At 36.6% G+C, this 27,502-nt stretch overlaps 1 protein-coding gene across 1 annotated transcript; it reads right to left on the bottom strand.

Annotated features, from left to right (window-relative positions):
• WASHC5 (WASH complex subunit 5) lies at nt 1–27,313 on the bottom strand. The gene is made up of 28 exons (XM_026842976.1): nt 27,018–27,313; nt 24,649–24,794; nt 23,506–23,590; nt 23,133–23,233; nt 22,017–22,209; nt 20,911–21,063; nt 18,471–18,584; nt 17,186–17,357; nt 15,341–15,468; nt 14,357–14,486; nt 13,106–13,218; nt 12,364–12,530; nt 11,656–11,731; nt 10,857–10,967; nt 10,605–10,745; nt 9,172–9,252; nt 8,441–8,542; nt 7,626–7,805; nt 6,796–6,920; nt 6,238–6,400; nt 5,416–5,518; nt 5,230–5,309; nt 3,518–3,621; nt 2,910–3,039; nt 2,697–2,793; nt 2,138–2,291; nt 1,769–1,856; nt 1–493 (listed from the first exon to the last, which is right to left on the bottom strand). The coding sequence occupies exons 1-28, from the start codon at nt 27,201–27,203 to the stop codon at nt 437–439; spliced, it is 3,480 nt and encodes a 1,159-aa protein (XP_026698777.1). The 5' UTR covers nt 27,204–27,313; the 3' UTR covers nt 1–436.
• Between the last annotated feature and the right edge of the window lie 189 nt (nt 27,314–27,502).

The raw sequence follows: 27,502 nt of genomic DNA on the forward strand, positions 1-27,502 counted from the left end.
ACCTCTTCACTATATATTCATTCTCCCTCATGGTTCTTTTGAAAATTGACACTTTGGACTCATCAGTCCTGACAAACTATCCAACACCTTTATTTCCAATTTCATTGCTCATTTGGGATACAAAAGTCAAACTTCCACAAGTAGTTCTTCAGAACAAAAAACTAAATGATTTATACATAAACAATTACATACAGCATTTATAATGTGCAGTACAAAATGTACACTGTTTGGATGAGTTATGGATTGCATATCATGTCAAGATTTAAACAAGTATTAATTATATAACTAGTGCTGATGGTTACATTTCATAGAGACAGTTGTAGGTACTGTCTTAAAAGCACAGAAGAGATACAGTTCTGAAAAGCTGTACTTGTCTCATCTTCAGTCCCCAGCTCCCGTTTCAGGTTTGGGGGAAAGTCTTGGTCCTTCTTCATATTCATAGAACAGTTCTGAATTCATCAAAAATGAAGCTAGGCACGTGTGCTTCAACAACCTGAAGTAAACAGGAGGGCAAGGGTAGGTATTTTCTTCATTTTCTCATTATTCATTTGTATGCTCTACTCCTCCATTAACAAGTGCATCTAATCTATGAATCAAATACACACCACCATTGACCTGAACCACCTGGCTTTAGGATGCGCTCCTGGATGTGTTCTTGCTCGGTGCACAAAGGAAGGGAGGAAGAACACCGTGTCAGGCAGCCGCGGGCTGTGGGGAGGCACCGGGAGCACAGGTACTGTGTGGCTGGAGGAACGCTGACACCCTCTGCTGTTTCTCCACACAGCACCAGGCTGAAGGGGCAGCGGGCACAGGTACCAGATGCAGCAGCTGCAAGGCTGATGTGGGGACTTCTACTACATTGAACTGTGGGCTGGGAGGAAGAGAGAAACTGGAAGAACCTCTCTCTTTTTTAGTGGTCTTAGCTGGGAAATGGCTTATTCAAGAACCACTGGGGTACCACCTATAGCAAATGGGATTATGACTTATTTTTAATACCACATATAAATAATAGATCATCTTCAAATGCAGTTAAGTTGCATTAACCCTAAAATAAAGTCTCTTTACAAGCCCAGACTTTCAGAACTCCCCTTGCATGTGAAGTAAAGAAGCTGCCTGGGAATCTATGCTTTGGGGGGAAGGGAACCATGGACTAGAGATGGTGTTTCACCAAAATTTAAGACTTTCTAATTAGCTTTTTGCTCTGCATTTAGAATACTGCTCAGTTTATTATTACTTAATTCTGCAACATCTCAGAACTTCTATTTTATTTCTTCCCTTCTCAAAAGCCCCCCAGCAATGTACACAGTCTCTGAACACTAAATGGAACAGACTTTTCCTAAATCCGCACAAAGTTGAAATCCTTTCTGTATTTTGTATCCCCTCTTTATTTCCTAGAAAATAATTTTTCCCTAAGGATACCATGACTAGTATAGGAATAGTTACACAAAGTACACAAGTAACACACTTTGCAGTTCGTACAGGGTAGAAGAATTCATTATGACCCATTCCTACCAGGTAACAGATTTTTCATCTGTATTTCCTTTCGGCAATTTTTTACAGAACATCTGAAAAGGGTCAATATTGTTTTCTGGACAAACTTAACAAGTCCATTATTTTGGATATTTGTTTACAGATGCCGCCATGTTCCAGAGTAGATACACGTGATCAAACTGCTAGTACGTAACCACAGCATAAACCAAGATTTAGCTCACCTGATCAGGATCCCTGGCTCAGTGCTACATACAGGAGACAAGGAATTCTCTCTTACCTTTCTTGGTAACTTTGTGTAGTGAATGTAATCTTCCAGGAACATGAGGGCACCCACTACATCAGCAGGCATTTCTGGTATCTTCTGGCTAAAATTAAACCACCATGAAAGATTACACTCTTACTAGCCAAACAGTTATTTGGATAAAATTACACAAAAATGCCAGCCTTCAAACACCACCACTTCCACTGGGTACCATTCAATTCCATTACAAAAAGAAACAGTATTTTAATCTTATATTTAGTCAAATATATTGTTATTATTATGTCAAATATACTCGGCTAGAAAAACATACTGAAAAAGTGGTGATACTACCATGAAGCCCTCTTCACAGAGATGATACTTAGGGAAAAAGTAACACATGGATACCTTGTGCACTGTTCCATTGTTGAACGAATAAATTGACCTATCAGAGCCAGGAATTGTTCTGTGTATCTTGAGTGAAACTGTTTCAACAGGGTAAGGAGTCCCAGAACTAAAGGAAGCCAGTCAATTTGATCAGCTGGCCGTTTGCACACCACTCCTGCACCAAAAAAAAACCCAAAACATGTTTATAAAATAGAACAAATTCTTTACAGCAGAAGCAAACATATAATATACTCTCATGAGGTTTTCCACTGTGCCTCCCCCTCCGCTTGCCCACACATAAAAGCTAATCTAACAACTACATTTATTCCACAGCAAGTAGCTTAATGATATTAACTAAGGCATAGGATGGAATGAGAAAGTCAGGTCTTTGGGTTCCTTTTCCTACTCTGTATTTTTGAGTACTCTGTATTTGGCTTCAATATTACAACAAACTTGCCTGGACATATGGACTAAAGTCAGAAACCAAGTATTTTCTATACAGATAATTTTGCTATCTTCTTTACAGATAATTTCACATAGATTTTCACTAGATTTAGACAAACAACAACTTATACAATACCTAAATTTCTGTTGTATTGAAGTTTTGGAAACTGGGAAATGAGAAATAGGAAGTTGACAGTGGGAAAATATGGCAGACGTTTTGTTGTTATGTAGATCTGAGGGGAAAAAAAAAAAAAGAACATATTTCTTTCACGTATTATGTTTTTTATCAGTTAATAATCAGTAAAATAGCAAAAACAAATTGTACCAAGCACTGGAATGTAAGCCTGACCTTATTTAATGGATTGTGAATACCAGCTGCTTCCAGGTAAGCTGTGATTTCATACAAGAGAGTGTTGTCTTCTTTAGGATAAGGTAGTGATGGGTTCTGATAATGCGCTTCAATGTCAGCCAGTATTGCTCTAAAAGGAAAATAAATTGATTATATTAAATACTTGTTTAAATTATCACCAAATAAGCCTTATACAATGCCATATCTCATAACAATGTAAAACCTTCAAAGACACAAAACCTGTAAATGATTACAAGCAAGAGTAAACCACCTTTTTTGGAATATCTTTTAACAAACATCATATATGATTCAGAATCAGCACCACACATATTCACTGTTCTTACTTCTTATCCAAATATGGCCTCAAATCCAGGTATAACCAAATGCAATTAGAAGGTGCACTGGCCACTAGCATGTTGATACAAATTACTTGCCAAGTTATTTATTTTTAATGTTTTTATTGGGTTCAAATTCAAATGTTCATCAACAAAAACCTAAATACAATTGGACTCCACATTTTGCTGTAATTTAGATTTTAAGGATTGCTGAGTTGATAACAATTACATCACAGTGATACATGCAGCTCTTCAGCACATTCTGCCACTTACTTATTGAGATTTTCCAAAGCAGCAGCCAAATGCTTGGAGTCAAACCTGCAGGAATAATTTAATTCATTGGTAATCTGTCGTCTTAAAATCTGCATCTGACCAACCTATTGAAACAAACAAAAATACAGTGGTGTGTTATATGGAGCACAATGTAGGAAGAGTAAAGTTGAAATAAGGAAAAACTGAATGGGTAGCAATTTAAAGTTAAATCAATTACACAAACTCCTCATTACACCTAATAGCCTTTGTATGGCTGCCCAAAGCAAGGACATACATCGTGGTTGGACCTACTTCCTCATTTTAGTAACAGGACACGGATTCATCATAGAATTACAGAATGGTTTGGGTTGGAAGGGACCTGAAGGCTCATCTAGTTCCATCCCCCTGCCATGGGCAGGGACACCTTCCACTAGCCCAGGTTGCTCAGAGCCCCGTCCAACCTGGCCTTGAACACTGCCAGGGAGGGGGCAACCACAGCTTCTCTGGGCAACCTGTGCCAGGGCCTCACCTCCCTCATGGGGAAGAATTTCTTCCTTATCTCTAATCTGAATATGCCCTCTTTCAGTTTAAAACTGTTACCCCTCGTCCTGACCCTACACTCCCTGATCAAGAGTCCCTCTCCATCTCTCCTGTAGACCCTTTAAGCCCTGGAAGGCCACTGTAAGGTCTCCCCAGAGCCTTCTCTTCTCCAGGCTGAACACCCCTAACTCTCTCAGCCTGTCCTCATAGGGGAGGTGCTCCAGCCCCCTCATCATCTTCTGGGCCCTCCACTACCCACTTGAGCAGGTCCTCATCCTTCTTATGGTGGGAGCCCCAGGGCAAAACACAGCACTGCAGGTGGGGTCTCATGAGAGTGGAGGAGGAAAATCACCATCCCCTCAACACCCTCCACTATTACCCCCAAGTGCTTCTCCGCAGACTGCCTGCAGTCAGGACTGGCAGACCTCAACAGTGCAGTGCAGCCAAAGGGAGCAGTCACAGCACTCAAGATTTACACAGCTCATGGCAGCAAACACAAGCAGTGTGAAAAGGGCACTAAGAAGCTAACAGGTATAAACCCCTCATTACTTGCTTGTTTTTCACTGGTAAGTGAAAATGCTTGTACTCTTCCCCACCTCTCCCTAGACCTTAGGGTCAGCAATGGTAGGGATAAAAACCATCAGAGATGCTTGTTGCAGTCAACTTTCCCCTTCCTTCCCTGAACTTTCTTCTTCTCTTCAGTAACATAAACATTCACAGCACTCTGAAAGACACTAGTTACAAAATACCACTACAGAGACAAGATAAAGAGACATGTTGATGGGACAGCTTGTTCAAATCTTTAGCAGGGTAGACTGCCCTCTGTGTGAACAAGGCAAGTTCAGGAAATGCTGCTGCTCCAAACTTCAGCCTTAGGTACATTATGTTCACAAGGCACCAAGGGGATTCTCAGAGCTCCTGATATTGAGCACTCACTTGGGCTTCCCAGATCATATCTCTAGTGCCAGACTGCTCTTCTGGCAAACATATGAATCTCAGTCCTAAGCACTTCGTGGAGCGTGAGCTCTCATACAAACGAAGCTCAGGAGCTCCTGCAAATCCAGTCCTGCTTCACTTGTAATGTTACAGAATTCCAGCTCAACATAACAAAACATTGTAAAATAAGCAGATCAAAGTATATAGCCAAAGATCCTAGAGTGAATACTGAGTATAACTAAGTCACGTAAATATACCTTCATTATGGAGTCTAAATATGCTGTCCAGATCTTCTGAGTTTTTGCAATTGCTGTGGAATAAATCTTGTTTGAATTTGCTGAGAAAAGAAAAAGCATGAAGCATTAAAAAAAGAACAAGTAAGAGAAACAAATGCAAGTGTACAAAGACAATAGTTTTCTTCATCTTAACCAGTAAGTACTTACCTATAATTCCTTTGAGAGGACTGACAGCATTCATAAGTGTTTTTAAGGTATCCTGTACTGTCCTGTCACGCCATATATTTTTCTGAAACATACTGAGAAAATTCTAAATAAAAGAAAGAAATAAGTCAGTAAAATCCTCACACATGTACTCTATGCTTAATCTTGGTGGTATAAGAGCCATATTTTTAACAGAAGGGAAAGAACATTTCCACAAAGAGTCGAGGAATTCTGTAGTTAGACCTTGTGCTTTTCAGTGCTAGGACAATTAGCAGATCCCCCATAACAATATTTAGTACCCACTGTAGACAATTATTAATTCAATTTTTGAGGAAGAACTGTCTTCATCAATACTTATTGTCCTTAAAATCTTTAACCAGGCTAGGACTGGATTCAGAAAACAAAAAAAACTTGGTTTCACATAGAAGTATTAGGGAGAAAGTCATTACACAGAATTGATACCTTATTGATATCATGGTAGACCCAAACATTCTAATCCTTTGTTGAGATCTCAGCAGAAGAATAGAAGTTGACCCGAGATCAACTTTTAAGTACATACAAGTGTACACCTTCAAAAGGCATTCTTTGCAAACCACCATTTAATGTAATGCATAAGCTTGTGTTACACACCATCATTTACTCAAGAGTAACAACTTTCGTAATTATATCTATAACTGAAACTCTTACCTTTGGGTTTGAACACATATTTTTCAAATGCTTTTGATTTCAATTTACCATTTCAAAAATGAACAGATTTTTCATTTCACTAGAAGTTGTTAAACAATGAAAGCATCATGACCTTGAGAAACCAAAGTTCAGAATTACCTGCAGTTCCTTTACAATCATGAAACACAGCAGCCTGTCTAAACCATTGAGACCAAAGGTACCTAAAGTATCTTGGATCTCCGAGAAGAGACGACTATTGGTTACTTCCTGATGAGTTTTGATATCATACCAGGTGTTCATTTGGTCAATGTAACATGTGATTCTGAGGAGAAATTAAACAAGCAAATACTTTAGAAAAAGCTCCAGGCAGTTCCTGTGGTAATCTGACTGATGAATTATCTTTATTCTGGCAGAGATCAGAAAAACTCTCAAAGGATCTCAGGTTATGTTTAGTTACTCCTCTCTCCAAAAGTTTTCTGCCACCCTTCCCTGGTTTTCTCTTGTCTACTTGTGTAGCACACTGCTTTCCTTCTTAAACTAAAATCAGAACTTTTCTAGACTAGTTCTTAAAATGTACAGAATGAATTGGGTAAATTTGGTTTTAGATGAGGACAGTGACATGACAACTATGGACAAACTGTTGTGTATTTTATTTGTATACGGTGAAGCAATACAACATATGGTGCTGTAATACAGCTTGTGACACGCAGTACTTACTTTGGGTCCGTGATCCTCAGGATTTCTCTACAAAGTCGACCAATAAATGTTACAGATTCATCCACAGGTGTGAATTTTGGTATAGGAATATGAGTAGACTGGTATATGCTTTGCCAGTCTTGAATCTGAAAAAAAAAGTTTTAGGTACTTTGCAGTGTTAGCATTGCACATTTTTAATGCACTTAGAAATTTTATTCCTTTTGTTGAATTTAAAAGTAGTACATTGTAAGATAATATTGTACACAGCAGAACACTATAAAACCAAAATAAAGCAGAGAGAAGAATGAGTTTTATGACAAAGAGCAAGCAAAAGGTAAGTGTGGAGGTTGAGAGAATTACCTACATTTCTGGTGAGAATTCCACCTCTTCCTTTCTGCAGTAAGACTAGCCACCATTTTGTTAGCTGAATATAAGATCTATTCACTCCACCACTTGTGAAATATCTTAAAAAAAGAGTTGGTAACTACTGAAATCTTTCTAAGCTTGCGATCAGATAACTAACAACAGATATAGAGAGGACTACTGTGATTAAGTAGTTATTTTCTGTTTTCTTTGAGAAAGAGAGAAGGCATTTTGTTCACTGGCAAGAGATATTAAAATACTCTGGGGTACTTTGCTCTTCTTATCTACAACTAATGCAGTGGTGATGCTGAAATAATTCAGAAAAAGCTGGGGGCAGATGTTTTACACAGTAGTTAGCATATTTAGTTGAAGTCACAACAGTATGGACTGTGCACAGTGGGGTACATACGCTGTATCAGTCACAAGCTTTGACATCCAAATATAAAGACATTTATCAACTTTTACTCATTCTTGTTTTTGAACAGCACCTTTGTTCTTAAGAAGTTATTGCACTCCTGTTCCACATTGTAGTTAATAATACGAGACACTTCCTCTTGCCAAATTTTTAAACCATATATGTTGACATAATCCTGGATGTATTCAAATGACCGATGGAACCCATCCATTGTAGCTGCCATTTCTTTCAGTTTGGGCATCAGTTCGCTTGGCTACAGATAAAACAAACCAAAAACCATAACTGTGAACAGGTAGAAGACAAAGAAAATGTATAAGGCTTCTAAATGACTTCACACAACAACCTCCAGAGGATTTCCCTATGCTCCAGCCAGAACTGAACAACACTGAGAAATTTATCAAAGGTCGTTTGTTATCTTAAGGAATTCTTCTTACTAAATATTTTTTCCTCCTGCTTTTAATATTTATTTTAGGCTTCCATGGTACTACTATTTTATCTAGGAGACTCAAGAATCTGGACAAGATCAAATCAAGGAGTCACACTCCTTATTCTATCATTGCCTTTCTATGTTTACCTGGTTTACATGTATCACGTTGTCATCGGTTGTCACAGACAAACAGACAGCTGTGAACTCAGAATTCACAGGATACTTGTCAACAGAATAAAAATATGGTTTTGAATTCTCTGTTCTCTTGGCAGTTTATGAACTCATTTTAATATCAAATAAGGTTTTCTAAATATCCTTTAAGAAGTTAGAAAAGTGTACTTTTTTACACAAAGGAAATCTGTACAGAAAAGTATAAATTAGTGTCTAGAAAGCAGTATAATAGAGGTCCCAGTAAACCCAAGATACATAAAAAAATAAAATCAGATCAAGCTCTTACACACCTTAGCTCTAGGATTAAAGATGAGTCCCCTGTGAAGGGCTAGAGCTACACGTTTTACTAGCTCTTTCCTTATTCCATCCTCTAGTAACTGTTTTGGGTCCACCTAAGTAGAAGAAACATTTTTTTCTTAGTCAGAAAGGTCTAAAAAAATAGAAAGGACTTCATTTTACCAAAAAAGATTTTAAATACTTATGATGAATTGTAAAGCACTGCTAACATGCACTTTTCCACCAGCACTGTCCAAAGAGTAAATATTGGAATACTTCTACAAGATAATAAATGATTCCTTTAAGTTGAATGACAAAGGTTTGTAGTTCCAATATTCCATCAAAAATGTTGTACAATTATAAGAAGCAGCATGCATCAAGAAGTGTATACTTCTTCAAGAATACTTGCTCTTGGTCCTAAAAGAGGTATCTTAAATTAGGAAAAGCAGTCTTTGCCAATGGAAGAAGCAGCTCTTCAGAAAAGTTTGCAGTCATTTTTCCAGTAGTGGGGGAAAAAAAAAAAGTGTCAATTAAGGCTGATAAATTTATTTACAATGAGCACTGTAGGTTCTTAACAACCTTAAATAATACCATTATCTGAATGCCAAGTTAGGTATCACCATCTGAAAATCTGTATGCAAACTTATTTTTTCTTGGTTTTTTATCTTTCCTCAAGGTCTTGCTTAATGTGTCAAAATATCTGTGCTAAAATGACTTTTTTCCTACTGGAATAATGGAACATTACCTTGATGATACCAACTAAAGTAGTTTTCATCATGAGGATACCTTCAGTGAAGATTGAAATTGCATGGGTTAGCTTGGCAACCTTTAACAGAAAGAGAAAATACAATTTTTTGAAGTGATTAAATAGATTCAAATAATTACGCTAAAAAGATACATATCTTTCCCAGTGGTAGGCTTGCTATTTTAAAGTAATTTGTGCTGATATACTTTAAATTTTACATCTTGCTCTAGACTTACTTAATAGTACAATACTAATCTTTCTTTTAATTAATATAGGTATGTTACCAGTAGGAAAGAACAGGTAACTCTCAGAGGTTTTAGAGAGATTATGGGAGGAAAGACCTATCTGACTGTAACATGTGTGTGAAAACATCATGGACAAAACTCTAGGTTTGGTACCTTGGAGCAGGCTAGGGACACAGCTGGAAGTAGTTATTCCATAATAAAGCCTGCTGCCAGTAATAAGTTCAGACAAGCCAGTCTTTTGCCTTTAAGACATTTACAACATAGAACAGAGACAACAGTTCAGACTTACAGTTCTATGGAAATCAAAACTGACAAGCTTTTGTGTGAAATGATGAGAGTTTTCCCCCTACCTTCTCAAAATAAAAGAAATATTACTGAATACTGCCTCCTCCTTCCATCCCTGCCTCTCCCCCCCAATAAACTGTCTTTACAGAGTTTAATGGGAGAGTCTAAACCTAGTGTTTAGGCCTGAACATCAGCTTAATCCAAGATCACAGCCTGCTTGTATAAAACTCTTACCAAGTGAGTACTTTGGCAAACACTGCTGGAAAAAGCTGGCATTCTAAATGATACTTGGAGAGCTAAAAGATACATTCTTTGAGGGAGTTACTGGTCTAACTCAGGTTTTTGCTCCTCATCTTCCTCTATTAAAAATAAAACCAAGTAATTTTAATGTTTGCTCACTATTCCAGACTGATAACAGTGCAGAAAAGAACCCTACAGAAAGCCAATAAGCAATAGCAGCTTTATCAGATCAAATCAACATTCCTCCATGCTGTCTTCACATTTGAGGGCAGCAAAAAGGCTTATTGAGTCCTCAACCTTCTTCTCCTGGAACAAGCATTACAAATGTGGAGAGCTCCATTTCAGACTTGGGTTTTAGTTCCCCCCACCTAAATAAATCCAAAAATCTTTACTCTCATTTATAAATATGTTTAGTCTTCCTCCCCTTTTCTACAATATCAAAAGTTTAAACTTTTAAAACAGAAGAGCAAAAGTTACTCATCTGTCCTCAGGAAACCTAAGGTATACTCATTGATAACACTAGTCAATTTTAATTCTTACTCAGTCAACAAATCCAACTTCACCGTTAAAGTACAACTCTCTGGAGCTGTACCTATTTAAACTTAGGCTGAGGTTGGCCACCTGTAAGATAGGCTTCTTCAGAATTCCTTATTTTAACTGCACCTCGTATCGTGGTCCAAGCTGAGCATAATCTCGTAGTTTGTCCTTATCAAGGCGAGTAGGCACTTCGATAATATCATGAGTCTGAAGCTTTATAATTTTGAGAAGAGATGTAAACATGCTTTCTGGAATTATCTGTAGAACCTTTGAAATGAGAGAACAAACAAACACAGTCAGTATATTCTCATTAAAAAAAACAATCTTCCATTATGAAAAAGAAGAGAAGAAGATAGTTACACCTCTTCAAACGCCTACCTTTCTTACATAGGAAACCAACTCGCCAGAATAATACTGTGATACACTGAGAAGATCGGGACTGTTTGCTTGATTGATGCGAAGAAGTGGCAGGTCAAGTGCAGAAGCAAGCTAGAAATAAAGTCAACATTTTACGTCACATGTCTGCTTTTCTAATGTAAATTACATGCTTGATCTCTCCTGCTCAGGCTCTTAACCTCCAACTCAAAGCACTAGATTCTTCTTAAATAGCAGTGTTACAACATCAGGTTTCCCAACAGGAAAAAAAAAATCCAACAGTTAATAGTGCTATGTTCCCCATGTTAAATTTTTTTAAATCTTACTGGTTGTGTGAGATTTTTTTCATTGTAATTTTACACTCCCTCCCATGCTATTTCCCATTCTTATTTATATAGAAAATATTTTCATCTGATGCCAGATCTTCATCATGACAGACAAAGGGCACAGCCAGCATCACACCTGTAACTCCTTCAGCTTCCTCTAATACATATGCAGAGGATCCCGTCTATGCACCAATGTCTCCAGCAAATAACTGTAATGAGTAAAGGCTGGATGATGAGATTTATTTGTTTAGCAGCAGCAATACAGCTGGCTGCATAAAAAGCCACGCATATCTTTGTTTTATTTTCTTTAAAACTAACCTTGAGTTAATTTAATACAGTCTAAACAATCTGGATATAGAAAATGTTGGTAAAAGGAAGTTTTGACTCTTATGTGACTTCACAGCCTTAAGGTCTATTTAACAAATGTTTTGGTTGACCTGCGGTGTTCAAATACATTCACTGTTATTCACACTTACCTTCAGGAAAGTGGCTCTGAGTTTAGTTACCATAGATGGACTGACTCTTATGCTTTCCTGCATAATAGAGGTAAAGCTGTGGTAGGAAACAAACAAAATAAATCAGCTTCTTCCCCCGAAACTCTTATTTTCAACTCTTAAACCATATGTCACCAGCACCAATGTAATCTAGAAGTGGCACAGGAGATCACTAAAGAACTTCACTAAAGGAGGATTTTGTCTGAAGAGATACTGGCTAGAAAAAAAGCCTGTAAGATAAAGGGGTAGGCAGGGCAAAAGAAGAGGGCATGAGGGAGTGTTAACAGCCAAGATAATGAAGTAGTATCCCAGGAAAGTCACACCATGGAAAAGAAATTCTCTAACATTTCTTTCCTTGTTTGTTTTTGGTTGAAATAGGAACTCCAGTATTTTGCAGAACACTTAACTAGACTAAAGGCTGGAGATAGAAGCTCATCAAAATCATTACATTTAGAACAGGATAGACAGTAAAAAGTTATAGTATTACTTAACCTGCAGCTAACAACATGACAAGGATGACTTAATTATTTTTTGAGTTGATTAGGGTTTAATATACTCAACAACTCATAGAACAACACTTCAATATTGTTTCTAAATTGGAAAGTTTATAGTATTAATAATATTTATGCATGTTATTTCCCACAAGTTCTGCAAATGATGACTGAGAAAAGAAAGCTCCTGCTAAGGTACCTGTCTATTAATTGCCAAGCATAAGAAAGATCACCAACTATCTGCATGGTGATCAAAACCTCTTCTTTAATGTTGATGGTTCGGATCATCTGATGGAGAAATTTGCGGGTGTCAGCCAGAAACTGGCAAACTTGCAGGTTAGTTTCCAGCTGGTGAAACTCTTGGACCTATATTTAAAAAACAACAAAAAAACAAACCTCATAAAACAATCCCTTTTTTTCTGTTCATCTTTACTGATTCTATTTGTGTTGCTGTCATTAAATTGCCATCTTTTTTCATGATGTTATTACAATAAGACACTTAACAAATCCTGGCCTACTTTAGATGCATTAAATAATAAATTTCACAAATTTACTCAAGAAGGGGTACTATGATATTTTTATTTTGCCTTTCAAATTACCTTCTCTAGTTCAAATGAATTTATTTTTAGAAATTCTAATAAAATGAGTAAAGCTGTCATATAGTGTTTAATACTGAATTAATTTCTTTGAAAAATGCTACTAATGCTCAGATACAAGTGGCATGATTTTACATGCTATATCCCTTCTTTTACAATCACAAGGTCTATGAAGCAATTCCTATTGACTGTATATAAAAAACTGCGAAGTTTTACAGATTTAAACAGTTGTTAAAATGCAGATCTGTTTTGAAACTCATCAATCAGAAGTCAGTGTGTGTGTGTGTGTGTATCAAATGCTATTTTTCAAAAGGACAGTCATTTATATCAATTCCTTTGCCATACCTCCTCCAGTGCCTGTATTAGCTGCACAGTTTTTCTGCCTGCTGCAGTGGAATCATCATAGTTTAGAGACATTATTTGCTTGGAGATTTCTCTGAACCAAGCTTGAAGATTTTCTATGTAAGAACAAGAAAAATATAATCAAATCTTCGCACATATGGTCATCAACAAAGACAAGGAACTTCCTAGTTAAAGCAAAAAAAAATAAATTCAACACTATAAGGGTAGGCGACTGCTTAAAAAGTCTTCATTTTACTCTTACATTTCTAGACATTCAAAATGCAGTCTTGTAAAGAGGCCAATGCTCTTCATATACAACATTTAAAAAAAAACAACTACCAACACAAATGGACATTACAAAATCTATACAAAAATGATAAAGCCCTTCAAATCATAAATTTGTATCTTATGAATGGTTTTACAATGTTAATTGCCTTGGCAGTTGCAATTTCTATGTTTTAGCTACAAGTTTGCTGACACGAAAAAGATAAAGGGAAATATTTCAGTACGGTAATTCTGCTTTAAATTGGAAATAAGTGAGAAAACTGTCTGTATTATAAGTTTTGTTGTTTTGGACTGATCATAAATGTTGCCCTTACACTGCCACTTCATGCAGTGTTCCTGATCAAATAAGAGAGTGATTTATAATTCCTATTCTTACAACAGAAAAAAAAAAAAAAAAAAAAAAAGAAGAGATGTTTCAAAAAACAGAGCAAGAAATTTGAAGAAATCTGGAAAGAAATAGATCCAGCACTTTTTAAGTCCCTGGAGAACTTGGAGAATCAGAAAGATACCACTCGGTGCAGAAGAGAAGTAAAAGAAGGTTTGAAAAAATGCCAATACAACAGAAATCCATGTTACAACTACAGAAAGAATGAGAGGAGTGCTTAAACCATCCCCATGGTTTAATAGGCATTATTTTCGCATTCCTTTGTAGATAGATCACAGTAACGTGAACTCATACACAGAAAAGTGAAGTAGCATTTCACTGTCTTACCTGGCATGTCTAAATAAAGTAATAAAAAGTATTTTATAAATAAGGCCATCTAAATATTAGGTAGCTAAATATGGCTTACATATGGAATATATGCAGAAAATCTAAAGACGACAGCGTATAAGAGATGTCTGTGGCAGCTGAGACACATGAAAACCTTCTTTATTATCAGTATTAGCATCATATATTTTCTTTTGGTATCAGTTTAAAAATAAAAAACAAAATTACTTTTTTTCCCCAGTTTAGTTTTCAATAATTACCATTTTTCTCCACTCTAGTAAGAGGTTTAACTCCTGAGAAGACATCAGCAAGCTCAGTCATCCTTTCAGATCCCTCTTTTTTATAGTTCTCCCACTTCATTTGTTTTTCTGACAGCATCTGCTTGAACATCTATTGAAAGATGAAGCATTTGGTTTACAAAGCTGGCAAGAAGGCATACTAGAATAGATCAAATAAAGTACTGAAAACAGATGGAACTGACTTACAGTGATTACTTCAAGATCTTGCCAGAATATTAAATACAACATAAAAAACATTAAGAAATACAGCCAGTATGGACATACAGTGATAGAAATCAAATTAATTTAAAACCAAAACCAAACAGTACAATACAGATACTATTGAATTTTAGTCACTTATAAAATATCCAGTAACTTTTTTAGCTTAGAGACTCTAGAAGACTCTGGTCTAATTCTGACTTATACTTTGCACAGTCATCTCAGCCTATGCAGAGGAATCCAATATAAAAAAGCATGTAGGTGAGTTTAAGCATACTCTTACATATTCTACCAGGTTAGTACAAGAGCATTAATGGGGAATCTTTCAGAAATGGCAGAACTTCATACATAGGTGTAAGAGTTTTCTTAGTAGCTTATCCTCAATGTACATAAGCTTTTGTTTCTGTTTAAAAGAAAGCCTGAAAAAGAGAAGTATGGCAGGATAAAAAATTATGCAGCTTCCTCAACAGATTTTGTTATGCCTGTTATCAGGATGTACATGCAAAATTCTGAGTAAATATAAACACGCTGGGTAAGAATGAAAACTGTGAATTATTGAGAAGACTGAAAATGTCACTTCCAAGCAATAGTAGTTTGTAATCTTCTAGAGAAAACTCACAATTAATAAATAAAAATAATTGTTCTTTATATAAGTGGACTGTGTGGCAAATGTACCACTACTATTCAAGTCTTCAGCTCTGTTCTGCCATTCAGGGGAAAACACTGAAGAAGGCAGCAGCACATTACCTCTTTCAAAATGAATTCAAACTGAGCTGTATCAAGGAGCAGCTGGAAAAGGATCCTGGGATTGTACCTTGAATCTGTTAGAATCTGATCCTTTACCTGGCGGAGACGTTTGTTATTTGGATCACAAGCTGAAAATGGAAAGATAACATTTCTCCACTGTTACAGAATTTGGACGAGCTTTTCAGTCTTTGTAAACAGACTCTTTTTTTGATCGTTTGAAAGCAAACCAAATTTTCTCTGAGCCCCGACTTGTTCTCCATTTATATGGGTGTTTTGCTGATTAAGGATACCAATTAAACTTGAACACTAGAGTGAAAAGATCAAGAGTATTTTACGGGTGATAACCAAGTAACATAACAGTGTAATACCGAAAACATGCAGTAAGAAAAAACAGAATAGTGCACTTAAAGCAACAAACAGGAGAATACAGGGTAACGCATCAAATCATTACTACACAAGAGAGAGAATAGTGATTAAGAAAAATACATCATTACTCGCATATATTATCATCATCCAGATCGGCAGTTGCTGGGGAGTCCCAGTTACAGCGAGTATTTGGAGAGCCTTTCCCTGCAAGTGGGAAGTTCTATGTGATGCATCCACCCGTAGGTGAGGCATCCAAAGTTGCTGCAAGTGGGCCCAGCCTTATATCCCAGAGATGGACAAGACAGAATAGCTGGCACCTTTGTTTTAGGCAGAAAATTTCTGGTTTCATCCTCCTGTTGGATTCCACCCAAAGCCTGGCCAGGTCTCAGAGGGGGAGACCAAGGGAGTTTCTAACAAGGCCAGACACTTGGGTTCTCAGCCTTGAACAAGGCTAGACAAGGGAAGTTGGATACATTCTCTCCTCACTACTTGATTATATTTTGTCTAAGCTGCATCTTTCACTAGTGAGCTTACATACTTTGTTAATGATTACAGACTAAGTTAGCAGCTTCACCTTGGGGCCTGTTGTTCAGGCTTCAGTACTTCAATGCTTTACCACTTTTTACGTCAATATAAGTGCGTTGTTATAACTTAGTACAATACTTACTAGCACAATGGTTTTCAGTTATAAAATATATAGGATTCATCTATAGGTCATCTCTGGCTTGGGCTGGTTGTCCAAGCCTTAGCATTTCAATGGGTCTCACCACTCTTGTATAGGAGAGAATTTCCTTCCTTAGAATAGGAAATAATTAAAGTTTCTGTGGTGCTTCAGCCTTCTTAAAACTCTTCTGCTGGCTTCTGCAAACTAAATGTGAATTTAGTACACCTGACTGAGAAGACCAGAGATCAACATTTCTGAAACCATTACAGAAAGCTCATGGAGGTGTAACCGAAGCCCGCTCACATACCAAGAAGCCCCAAAGATGCACAAACATTCAACCAAGAGAATGTCTAAATAGCTAAGTTTACAGACCCAAACTCATGTCAGAGACATTACTCATCAGTTTCAGTTGAATTTTAGTTCAGCAGAATAAAAACTTTGGTATTCATTACTAAGATAATAAAAAGTTGGCTACTTTTGGCACTATGTAAAATTTTCACAATGATGCTTTAAGTGATAAGAAAAAAGAGAAAGTTCCCAGACATTCTGCAGAGTATTATTCAACAGGATCATGATTTCTTGTACTACTTTTTATATGTCTAGCTTGCAAAAATTAGAAAATGCATGTGTGCTGTTTCAGCCGAATACTTTAGGAAACTTAGCAAAAGAACAGCTCAACAATCGATTGAAAACTGTAGATGAAACTCCGCTGACTTCAACAGCAGCACACACTGAAACTCCCTCGGGTTGTAACATGAAGCACCAGTATAGCAGGATTGACAGCTCTGTAATAAAAGTCTAGCATAAAGTCTTACCTGTGTCTGCAGTGTGAAGCATCAGCCAGCGGATTGCTACATTGCAGTCTCGCAGGCAATTCAGCAGCTTGGGAATATTGTCCAGCACCAGCTCTTCCCTCAGACAGCCCTCTTTGAGAAACTGCTGCACCTGAGTGTGCACTCGCTCAGTGACTGCAGCGTATCTGCTTGCCTTAGAATGTAAAAAGCTTGCATCAATATAATCCTTGCCTCAAACAGAACACATCATACACAATGTGACTGTGGCTTCCTGAGAACTTAAGGGGCACACAGATCAAAAAAATGCTATACAAATTATCATCATACTAGTAGGCAACATCATACACTGCAACTGCATGACAAAGGATGCAAGCTAAATTTTAAAGCAGAGCCTAGGCAGGAAGCATAATGTTTCAAAAATGCAGACTTGTAAATCTACTATATTCACTTATGTACTCCGTAGAAATTATTTCTGAAAAACAGTACTAATCGTTTGTTGCCTAATGAGAAAGAACAACAACAATCTACTTAAAAATAGAAATACTGATTATGAATTAAATGTCAGTTCTACTTAGCAAACTTCTTTAAAGATGAAAGAAAAACTTCTGCTCATATTCCCTAAGTTTACTATTCAATGTATAGTATAGTTCTCCTAATTAGACACTTCTGTCTGTTCTTTCCTGAGTGCTGAGGCCAGATAATAAGGAGGTATTTAGCTATCATCAGTCAACCAATATGTTGATTGGGCAAACTATCAACCAACCCAATATTACTCACTGTTTTAGGCCCGGAAAAAATTATTTCACATAAAAAGAACTAACTGCACTGCATCATAAAACATTCTGGTATAATTCTTTTAAATTGGATGCTTTTTCCAGATTACTGTTTATTTAATTTCGGAGGCCCCATTTAAAACTAAGTGCCACACTCTGTCAGCATAAATATGTAACTACTAAAACTGTTATCTATGAAAGACCAAACACTGTAGTCAGCTTAAAACACCTCAGTAGTGATCAACATGGCAGCTATTCAGTCAAGTCACAATCCTGAAACTTTTAGCGGAAACAAACACTGAAAGAGGAAGTGAAACAAACAGTGCTGTGAAGATGAGATTTTGAAACTTTGAAGTATCTTTAAGTCAAAGTTATGTACAAAGTGATGTACTCAGAAGTACTGTACTTTAATGTAATGCAAGTAATTGTATGTGAGAAAAACAGACCCATGCATTACTGATGTCATGTAATATACTTGAGATGCCCACACAAGTTTGAATCTTGCTAAAAATACTTAAATCTGCCTTAGGTACCTGCTCTTTGACATTTGAAAGATCCAGTGTGTAGTTGAGGGCAGTTTTAGCAGCTTTGTAGGGTTCCCATGCTTCTGCTAGATTTACAGTGATTCCCATGTAAATGCTAATAACCTAAGATTGGAAGCAGAAAACAAGAAGTTGTGTTTATATTTGTATCATGAAAAAGACATTGTTTTCATTAGTAGAAAGCTTAATGCTGTGGGTATACATATGAGATAACTCTTCCACCACCTTTGAAATCAAGGAGTAAGAAGACTGAAATAAAAGGCACACAGTTAATTGAATGAATCCTGCATTCTGCAATCCTGAGAATGCTGAAAGAACCAAATTGAAATGTAATGCATCTTCTATGGTGAACACAAAACAGAAGGAAACTATGATGCCAAGCTATGATTTTTAAGGAGCAAAGAGGAACTGATTTCAGACCCATAGTTCAAGTGTGATTAAAAATACAGAATTGTGGTTGACTTAAAAGTGTTTGTAAGATACCTGATTAAAAGTGGAAGCCTTGGGTTATGGACAGGTGAAGGATATACAGAGCTGTGGTGTTATGAGCTTTATCACGCTATTGCTCCAACATTCCTCCATTCAGGAGTGATCACAATTAGAGGGACACTGTCAGCATTTCAGCTCTTCTGACAGTGCCAAAAATGAAGCCAGTAAATGCAAATGGGACACCGGTCTGCTGATATGAGGATCCCTCTCATATTGTTGAAGTGAAGCTCATTATTTCCTGTAGATGACAATTCCTCAAGAGGCTACACTTCAACTGCTAACAATCATTTGAAACTAGCCTAAGAGTCAAGTATTTTGTACGATGAAGCTAACTCATCCATACCTGACAACAAGAAGATAGGTGTTGTCTTAAAATAACAGTTTGTACTATGAAGTCAAATGAATGAAAACGCTGGCATAATAAAAACCGCACAATGTCAAGTTCTCATTTCTAAAATAAGCTTGCAATTTTTCAGAAACTGGTAGGTTCTAATGTCTATTAACTGCCAGCTAGTACTGTTTCTTCCTTCTCTCCTTTCTTCACTGTCACATTTATGGTACAGAAGAATACAATTTGAAATCAACAGAGATACGCAAATTAAATTATAGTTTCTTAGTTGAGTCTGATTCCCTTTGATATAAACTACTCAGGGACTCTATTGTTACATGCCAGCCTGTTTCAGTAGCCTTTATTGCAAATGGATGGAAATCTTAAATTGTGCTACTGAGACACAGAGTAATTTCATTTTGATTACTGCATATGAAAAGGTCCTGCACAGAGTGACAGGTTTTACTTCTAAGTTATTTGGACAATGGCATGGAATGAATCCTTAAATAAGTTTTTAAATAACATCAGTGTGTGGGGAATTGTTGCAGAGCAAGTCTGTCATCCAGAGCATACTTGATAAAACTGGTAAAATTCACCAGCAGAAACCACATGGAGTTCTATAATGATAAATACAAAGCCCTGTACCTGGGACAAAACCAAACCCTTGCAACGGCACAATCTGGGAACTGACTGCCTATGTAACAATTCTGTGGAAGAGAACCTAAGCTTCCTGGTGGACAGAATCAGACACGCAGCCTTACGACAATAAAGAGTAACCATACACGAGGCTGCGTCAGCCAGAGCGTAGCCAGCAGGTTGAGTGACGTGATTATTTCTATCTAGTCAGTTCTCATAAGGTCCCATTTAGAGTAACGTGCCCAGATTTGGGCTCCACGGTATGAGACGGACATGGACATACTGGAATGAATCAAACAGAAGGCCTCTAAGACACAGGGACCCACTATGTAAGTAGAGATTATGGGACCTGGGTTTGCTTAAGCTGGAAGAGAGACGACTAAGGGAGATGACTGTGATCTTCTACCACCTAAAGGGAAGTTATGAGTAAGACAGAACCAGACCAATCTCAGATATACACAGTAAAAAGACAGTCACAAGCTACAACAAGGGAAATTCCAGCTGTACAAAAGGAAGAAATTCTTCACCATGACAGTGATTAAGCACAGCCACAGGTGCCCACAAAGGCTGCAAATTCTTCATTTCAGATCATTTCAAAACTAACTGGACATGCCTTGAGAAGCCTGATTTAACTTTGAAGTTAGTCCTGCTTGAAGAAGAAGGCTGGACTAGAAGATGCCTGTAATACCTTCCAGCCTACATTTTTCTATGATTCACTGTATCATGATGGTACTAGAGTGTAGCTGATTTAAGCATTTAAGACAATAATTGAAACTTTCAAAGGACAGCCTTCCATGGTTATCCAGAAGATTTGAGTCAGACTGCTTCACTCTGAACAATGTAGAATTTCTACAGAGAAGAATATTCTGGTTTTAGGACATTATTATTTTCAATAATGCATACTGTAAAAAAAAAAAAAAAGCTAAATTGTTCCTATAACATTAAATCCAGGGAACAGTTCTAAAATAGAATTTTTACCCAATTATCTGGAAAGTATTTATCCACTATCTCTCTCATTTTTGCTTGCTGAGTGTGAAGAATAGAAGGGTCAAAATACAGTATCACATAGAGCATAGCAGCCTGAGTAGCCAGGGCAGTGCTGCGGTGTTCTGGTAATGGATATGCCGAAACCTAGGAAAAGGAAACAAAATGAAACTCAACTTAATATAATACAATATAAACCACCTGCAAATATGATGGGGCACATTAAAGAGTACAGTATATACATAGTAGGAAGAATATATGGATAAGCTGGACAAGATTACATATGCAGCATATTTGCCAGATATATTTTACAGTATATAAAAGCTGACTGTGTAGATGCCTGCTGACTTTTAACAGGATATAAGGTATTACTATGCTGTAAATGAGTCAAAGGAGGGATGAAGAAAAGAGCTTAAGATGAGTTGAAAGGAGCAGAGTTAGAACTAAGTATTTCATAACAACTGGGTATGTTTAGTTCATCTCAGATAAAAACAAGTATTCATGTAACTGAAGTAATAGGCAATTAGGATACAGTTAATTGAATTATTCATCAATTCCCTGTACCAGAAAGATCAAAAAGATTCAAATTATCAACTGAATTTTCATTTTAAAAATACATAGGACAACATATTAAAAGACCACCTTACTGACAAAATGTTGGCATCAAAATCATATTCAACATTTTGAAAGGAAAACAGTTCTGTGCTTTTGTTTAGTAACAACCTATTTATCTTTAATGTTTTTTGGTCAATTACATTAAGTTAAATGTTCAGACTAGTAAGAAGAATCAGGAGGCTTCTGCCCACTGCCATCAAGAATACGATGCAAGTATCAAAGGAGATAAAACCTCACACATAACATTATTTATTAGAACGAGTTGTATTCTTTTGGGGTTGAGTACTTCTACCCTACTTTTGTACTATATTTGGAAACACGGGTTATCTGGTGGACTAGGTGATCTCGAGAGGTCCCTTCCAACCTCTGCAATTCTGTGATTTTTTTTTTTTTTTTTTTTTTTTTTTTTACTGGGCTTCATGGTTGAGTAACTAACCTGAGAAAGCATTTTATATTCAGATCCCTCTTATCTCACAGTAACTTACCTGGTTATAAATGTCATCTGACCGTAAGCGGCCAATAACCATGCTAATGAATGTTTCACTTATGGGTACCCTGCTGAAGTAACTCTCAGGGTAGTTTGGAGGTCTTTTAGCTCCAGGCTGGCTCGAGTATCCAGTGCTTCGAAGCAATTTACAGATATCATCTAAATTGGAATCAGCAGAGGATCGGGCTGCACTGTGTTAGAAAAGAAACAAAAATTGAGCTGTATGATCCAACATTTTCCTCCTCTCCCTCCCCTTGTAACCACACTTTTTTTCCAAGAAAATCATCAGATACTAAGATAAAAGAGATTTTTGCTAGTTTAGCCTGTGAATATTATGTTTACCACATTATAGGAGGACACCTATAAATGTCCATACTGGAATCCCAGGTAAACACAAACAGAAAAATAAACTTCACTCAGTAACAGAACAAGTAGCTTTATATTCAGAGGAGGAGTTTTGTTCTGTTTACTTTTTCCTTTCCATGTCCGAATTCCTCTTGTTGATCCATTTATTTATTGCAGAATTAAGGAATCCTCTCTCATTCAACACTAAGAGGCATAACCATAGTCAAAAGAGCATAGGAACAGGATACCCCCTTTTTTGTACGTGTGAAAGGATTTGCACTGATACCCTTTCAGACCCTGTCATACAATGATGCTATCAACCTACCCTGGAAAACTTTTTTTAAAATAATCAAGCACGTGATTTGACTAATCAATCGCTGTAACTACAAGAAGTCTGACTTGCAATACATCTGTCATGTAGATACTCAGGACTTTTCACCAAGATTTGCTCATACATTTGGGAACTTATAATACTTTCATAGCTGACACTTCAAGCATTAAAGCTGTAACTGAAAGTTTATTTGTCAGTGGACTTCAAATTTCTATTCAGCATGAAAAAACTGTTGCTCCTGTTTCGCAGCTAGACCTGCAAACAGTTCTACTGATATTCAGAGAGTTCTGCTGAATTATGAGTCTATCTGTATGTAGTCAGTCGACCAAAAAGGTGCCGATATTTCCCTTCATCTTAAATCAATAACCTATTTAACTGAATATACTGCATGTAACATCCTTTCAGCCTTGAGTGCTTCTGCAAACCAATATACATTACCTGTATCTGTAGTAGGAAACCAACATTCTTTCTCTGACTTCTCCTTCAATCTTCTGGTCAATGACCAGTAGCATGACTCCATACAGATAGAGCGCTTCACACTGTTTGGAAAAAAGAAAGAATCAAGGAAGGAAAGCACATAAAGACAATTTTGTAGTAACACTTAAAGACAAACACACATTGTCAAACTAACCCAATAACAACTACGTAGTCAATACAGTATGAAAAATGGCAGGCTCTTTATTTTTGGCCTTTGTCCTCCTTAAAGTGAGTCACAGCATTTCCATGCATTTGGTAAACTTAAATCTTTGTCTAGTTTGGCACTAAACTAGTTGGTTCATTTTCTGCTATTACAAAACTGTTCAATACTTACTAGAAGCTGTTTTCCATCTTCATTAAGGAGGACTGTTTCTAATGTTTGCTGAATGTAAATTCCTTCATTGAGGTCATCTAAATATCTAGGAATCATAACAAAGAGTTGTTCATTGGCTATTTTGTTCTTAAATTGTACGTCCTCAGAACTCAAATGGTCAATTTTCTCTGAAAGTCAACAGACACATCAGAACATTTTCCTAGTACAAATAGCATGGAGTTTTTCAGACACAGAAGAGATTCTCTATGGTGAAATGAGAGGCTGGAACTCCTAGCTAGAGCCAACCAGCTGGCAAAAGCATTGTGCAATATCCTGATGGTCTATGTGAAAGACACAAGAGGTTACTTTATAACTTAGAGCTAACATCCTCTTAATCTTCTTAAGAATGGATAACAGCCTGAGAAGAGAGTACTGAGAAGGCTTCCACTCCGAAATTTAGTAAAACTTTTCAAAGCTACCTCAAAAACATCTCCTGGAAATACCATAAATTGATCTCAATTGCAATCTGGAAGGTAGATCTAGAAACAGAGTATGTTCACCTCTATTAACAGAAGATCTCTTCCTATACTAGTAGGAAATGTTAAACATTTAATCTTTTAATTAATCTTTTCATATAAGATCAATAACAAACACAAATCTTATGCTTAAGATTCTCCAAAACTTTATTAAAGTATTTCATGACCCTTTCGTATCTTTTTTACAGGTAAGAGTAGCAAACTTGAAAATATCGCAACTCCACTAAAAAATTAAGTTCAGAAAAACAATTCCAATGAAAGTTAAAGAAAGAATCCTACCTGATATTGTTTTGCAAGACCACAAAAAAAACTTAGTTTAATAATATGGAGTCTCCTCTTATTAAAAAAAAAATCTTCAAGACAATCTCCACAATAAAGAAAAGCTAGCTCTAGCTTACAACTGAGGAAATGAGGTAGAGAGGTTTAATGTTTTCAAATCATGTATTAAGTTGGCAAGCAACAGCAAGAGTAAAAGTTAGTGTTCATTCCAGCAATTCAGGTTTACAGGTGCACATGAATATGCTTCAACAGCAAGCGTATTAAATCCGTCAGGAAAAAGCTTCTCATTATTAAGACTAAAGAATAATCTAGTCTTTAAGAAAATTCACATGTATTTAAGATACTGTACCTGTTTAAATCTACAATGTATTTATGTACACTCTGAAAAGCTAGATAAAATCTTGTCAAAATTTCGATGTTGTTTTCACGAAATTCTTCATCTAAATCCAGTAACTCAGGTTTGGCTTCCAGTTTGCCTTCACATGTCTCAGGACCCTAAGAGAATAAATTAAACTTTAGAGACAATATTTGACTTTGACCTCTGTTTGACTTCTCTTCAGAAGGACACAGAACATGTACAACCACCACTGTGTACACACCATCAGAATTAACATTTCTTACCAAAACAAGGATCTGCAGTTTTCTAAGCTACTTTATGAATGAACATTGATTCCATAAAGATGAGTATTATACTTTGTTGCAATCTGCAATGATTTTAAATTTGATTTATCCTATGTAACCAATGAAAAAGAACAGTTAATGCTTTGAGTAAAGCCCCAATGCATCTGAAGTCACTGTGTGCTTTTCATAGTGCTATTTCCCTGCTGGAAATTTTTCCTTTACACATTTGATGTGATTGATTTCTCTGACAGAAATCATAACATTGAGGCTTCACAAGGATTAGTACCTTCTCATACATTTAAAATGCTTGAAAGTATTAGACCTGATTTTTTTTTTTTTCCAGACTCTGGATCTAGCTCAATGCTAGTCCCCCAAATTAATGCAGAAACTATGTCATTTACTACGGTGAGGGAAAAAGGGATGGGATGAAGTGCCTGACTTCCTTAAAGCAATGGTACAAACTTTTCTGACCATTTACCACTGCCAACATTTCTCATAATCACCGTTTGGTCTTACCATCACCATTTAATGAAAATACTGTTAATGCTTAATTGAAAATATTATTAACATCTAATTGCATTTAATTGAAAATACTGTTAACATCATTCCACAGACCACTTATGACAGCACAAGATCATGGCTTAAAAAGATTTAGTGAACACAAGCTCCATAAAAATCATAGAGTTAAAATAAAATATCAAGCTTCACTTCAGCTGACAAATTTTGTGTGATTTTAAAAATGTTCTTCTGCTTCTCTTTTCCTGTAAAATACCTACATAAAACAAATTATAAAAGCAGGCCTAACTGCTATGAAGTTCAAATGCAGAAAGTAAACTGCCTGAATTTTCAGAATCTCAAATCTCTTCTCATTAGGTAATTCTAAGAATCATGAATACAGAAATGGCACACTTGTAATCTGTAAATTCACTACTCTCTACTTTATAAGTTTGTCTTTTATGGATTTTGAAGTGACTGCTCTGAAAAACAAGAGCACTGTTATGCTTCCTTAGCATGGTACAAATCTTACAATTTCAAGGATAATTGTATTTCTCACCAATTACACCTACCTACTTTTAAATTTTCAAGTAATTTGTGTAAAAAAAGACTTTTAACAAGAACTTGGGAGATAAAGGTATCTGGAAAATCATTTGTGTCCAAGGCCCACAGTTAGTGCTAGAAATCTAGAACTCTTACTAAAAAAATAAACAACACATACATCCCCTGCTTTACTATTAGCACTTCTTACACTGTACAATTCAGATAAAGTCAGATTAGATAGTCTCTGTAGTTCCTTCTTAATCATGTTGGAGAATGACAGAGGGAAATAGGTACTGCAAGAACCTTAGTTTTGTAAGGCAAATAATGCCTTTTCATGGACACTACTCTTTGATTTGTTTATTTGGCACATGTGAGAAGTTCAGTGAATGAACAATCACTGTACTGTCAAACAGGAAAGCAGAAAGCAGTTTTCATGGCTGCAAAGAATAAGCTACAGATAAGCAAAGGAAGATGGGCATACTGCCCACAGTACTGCTCTAAAGGAAAACACCCAAACGTACAGGCTCAAAATCTGACGGGTGAAAGTATAACATAATGTTCCTGCAAGAAATAGTAACACCAAACCCCCCCCCGTTTTACATAATCAGTATCCATCAAAGTTTACAGGCCAGATGACTCATCAAACATTTTTAAAGGTGTAGCTGGGACTGCTCCTGAATGCACTTAAACTTGTCACTTGCTTCTTGTTCTCATACCCTCAGCGCAAGTAGCAGTTACACTTACACTCTGCCCAGGGGTCTAAGCACAGAACCTTCCCTAGACTGTTTCTGCTCACTGAAACAAGTAAGATGAAGCTCTGTATGATCATGAGTATGTAAAATACAAGACAGCCCAGAAGTGGAACATTAGCATACAAGCACATCCTGATTGCTATCTCAGTTTGGTGTGTTTTTGTTAAAAACTAAGCAAGTAAGAAGTCATGATAGTCAATTGTGAAGAATGCTAGTATCTAACAAATACAGCAGTCAGGAATAGCTGAATGACCCTCATGCAGGACAGCAATGCTTTAAGGCCAAGCTTAGTAATAAAAGAATTTACCTTAAAATAACTGAAATCAAATATGATATCCCCATACTTCTGTTGATCAGCCTTGTCCTTTAGCCTGAAAACACCAGGAATAAATTCAGAAAGTCTCAGAAGTTCTGCAATGATGGCATTTCCACAAGAGATAATCCGAAGAACTGCCTGACCACAGAGATTGTTTTCAGCTAGAAAATCAACCATTGTGGAGCTGGATGTGACAGAGCAGCAGAAGTCCTGCAGCTGGATTCTGATCGTTAGTCTTTAGGTTATTTGAAGAAGAAAGTCTGATGAGAAAACTAGCTGCGCCATTAATAACCTGTAAAAAGAAAACCAGAGACATTGAGCGGATCATATTCCTATTTCTGATAGTTTAATCAGTGTGGATTTTTAAGCATACTCTCAAATCTTTCAGTTTATGAAATCTAAGTTATCTACAGCTTTGTAAAATGAAAAAAACGTGCTGAATCAATCTTCAGCACATACACTGTGTTTGACTCAGT

The sequence above is a fragment of the Athene cunicularia genome, assembly GCF_003259725.1.
Source record: "Athene cunicularia isolate RWA chromosome 2 unlocalized genomic scaffold, athCun1 chr2_part1, whole genome shotgun sequence".
Lineage (NCBI taxonomy): Eukaryota > Metazoa > Chordata > Aves > Strigiformes > Strigidae > Athene > Athene cunicularia.

Coding starts and splice junctions, on each gene's coding strand:
- WASHC5 (XM_026842976.1), bottom strand. CDS start 27,203: ATGGTTGATTTTCTAGCTGAAAACAATCTCTGTGGTCAGGCAGTTCTT. Junction 23,591..24,648: donor TACATTGTAGATTTAAACAG/GTACAGTATCTT, acceptor TATGATTCCTAG/ATATTTAGATGACCTCAATG. Junction 5,310..5,415: donor TCCTCTCAAAGGAATTATAG/GTAAGTACTTAC, acceptor TTCTTTTCTCAG/CAAATTCAAACAAGATTTAT.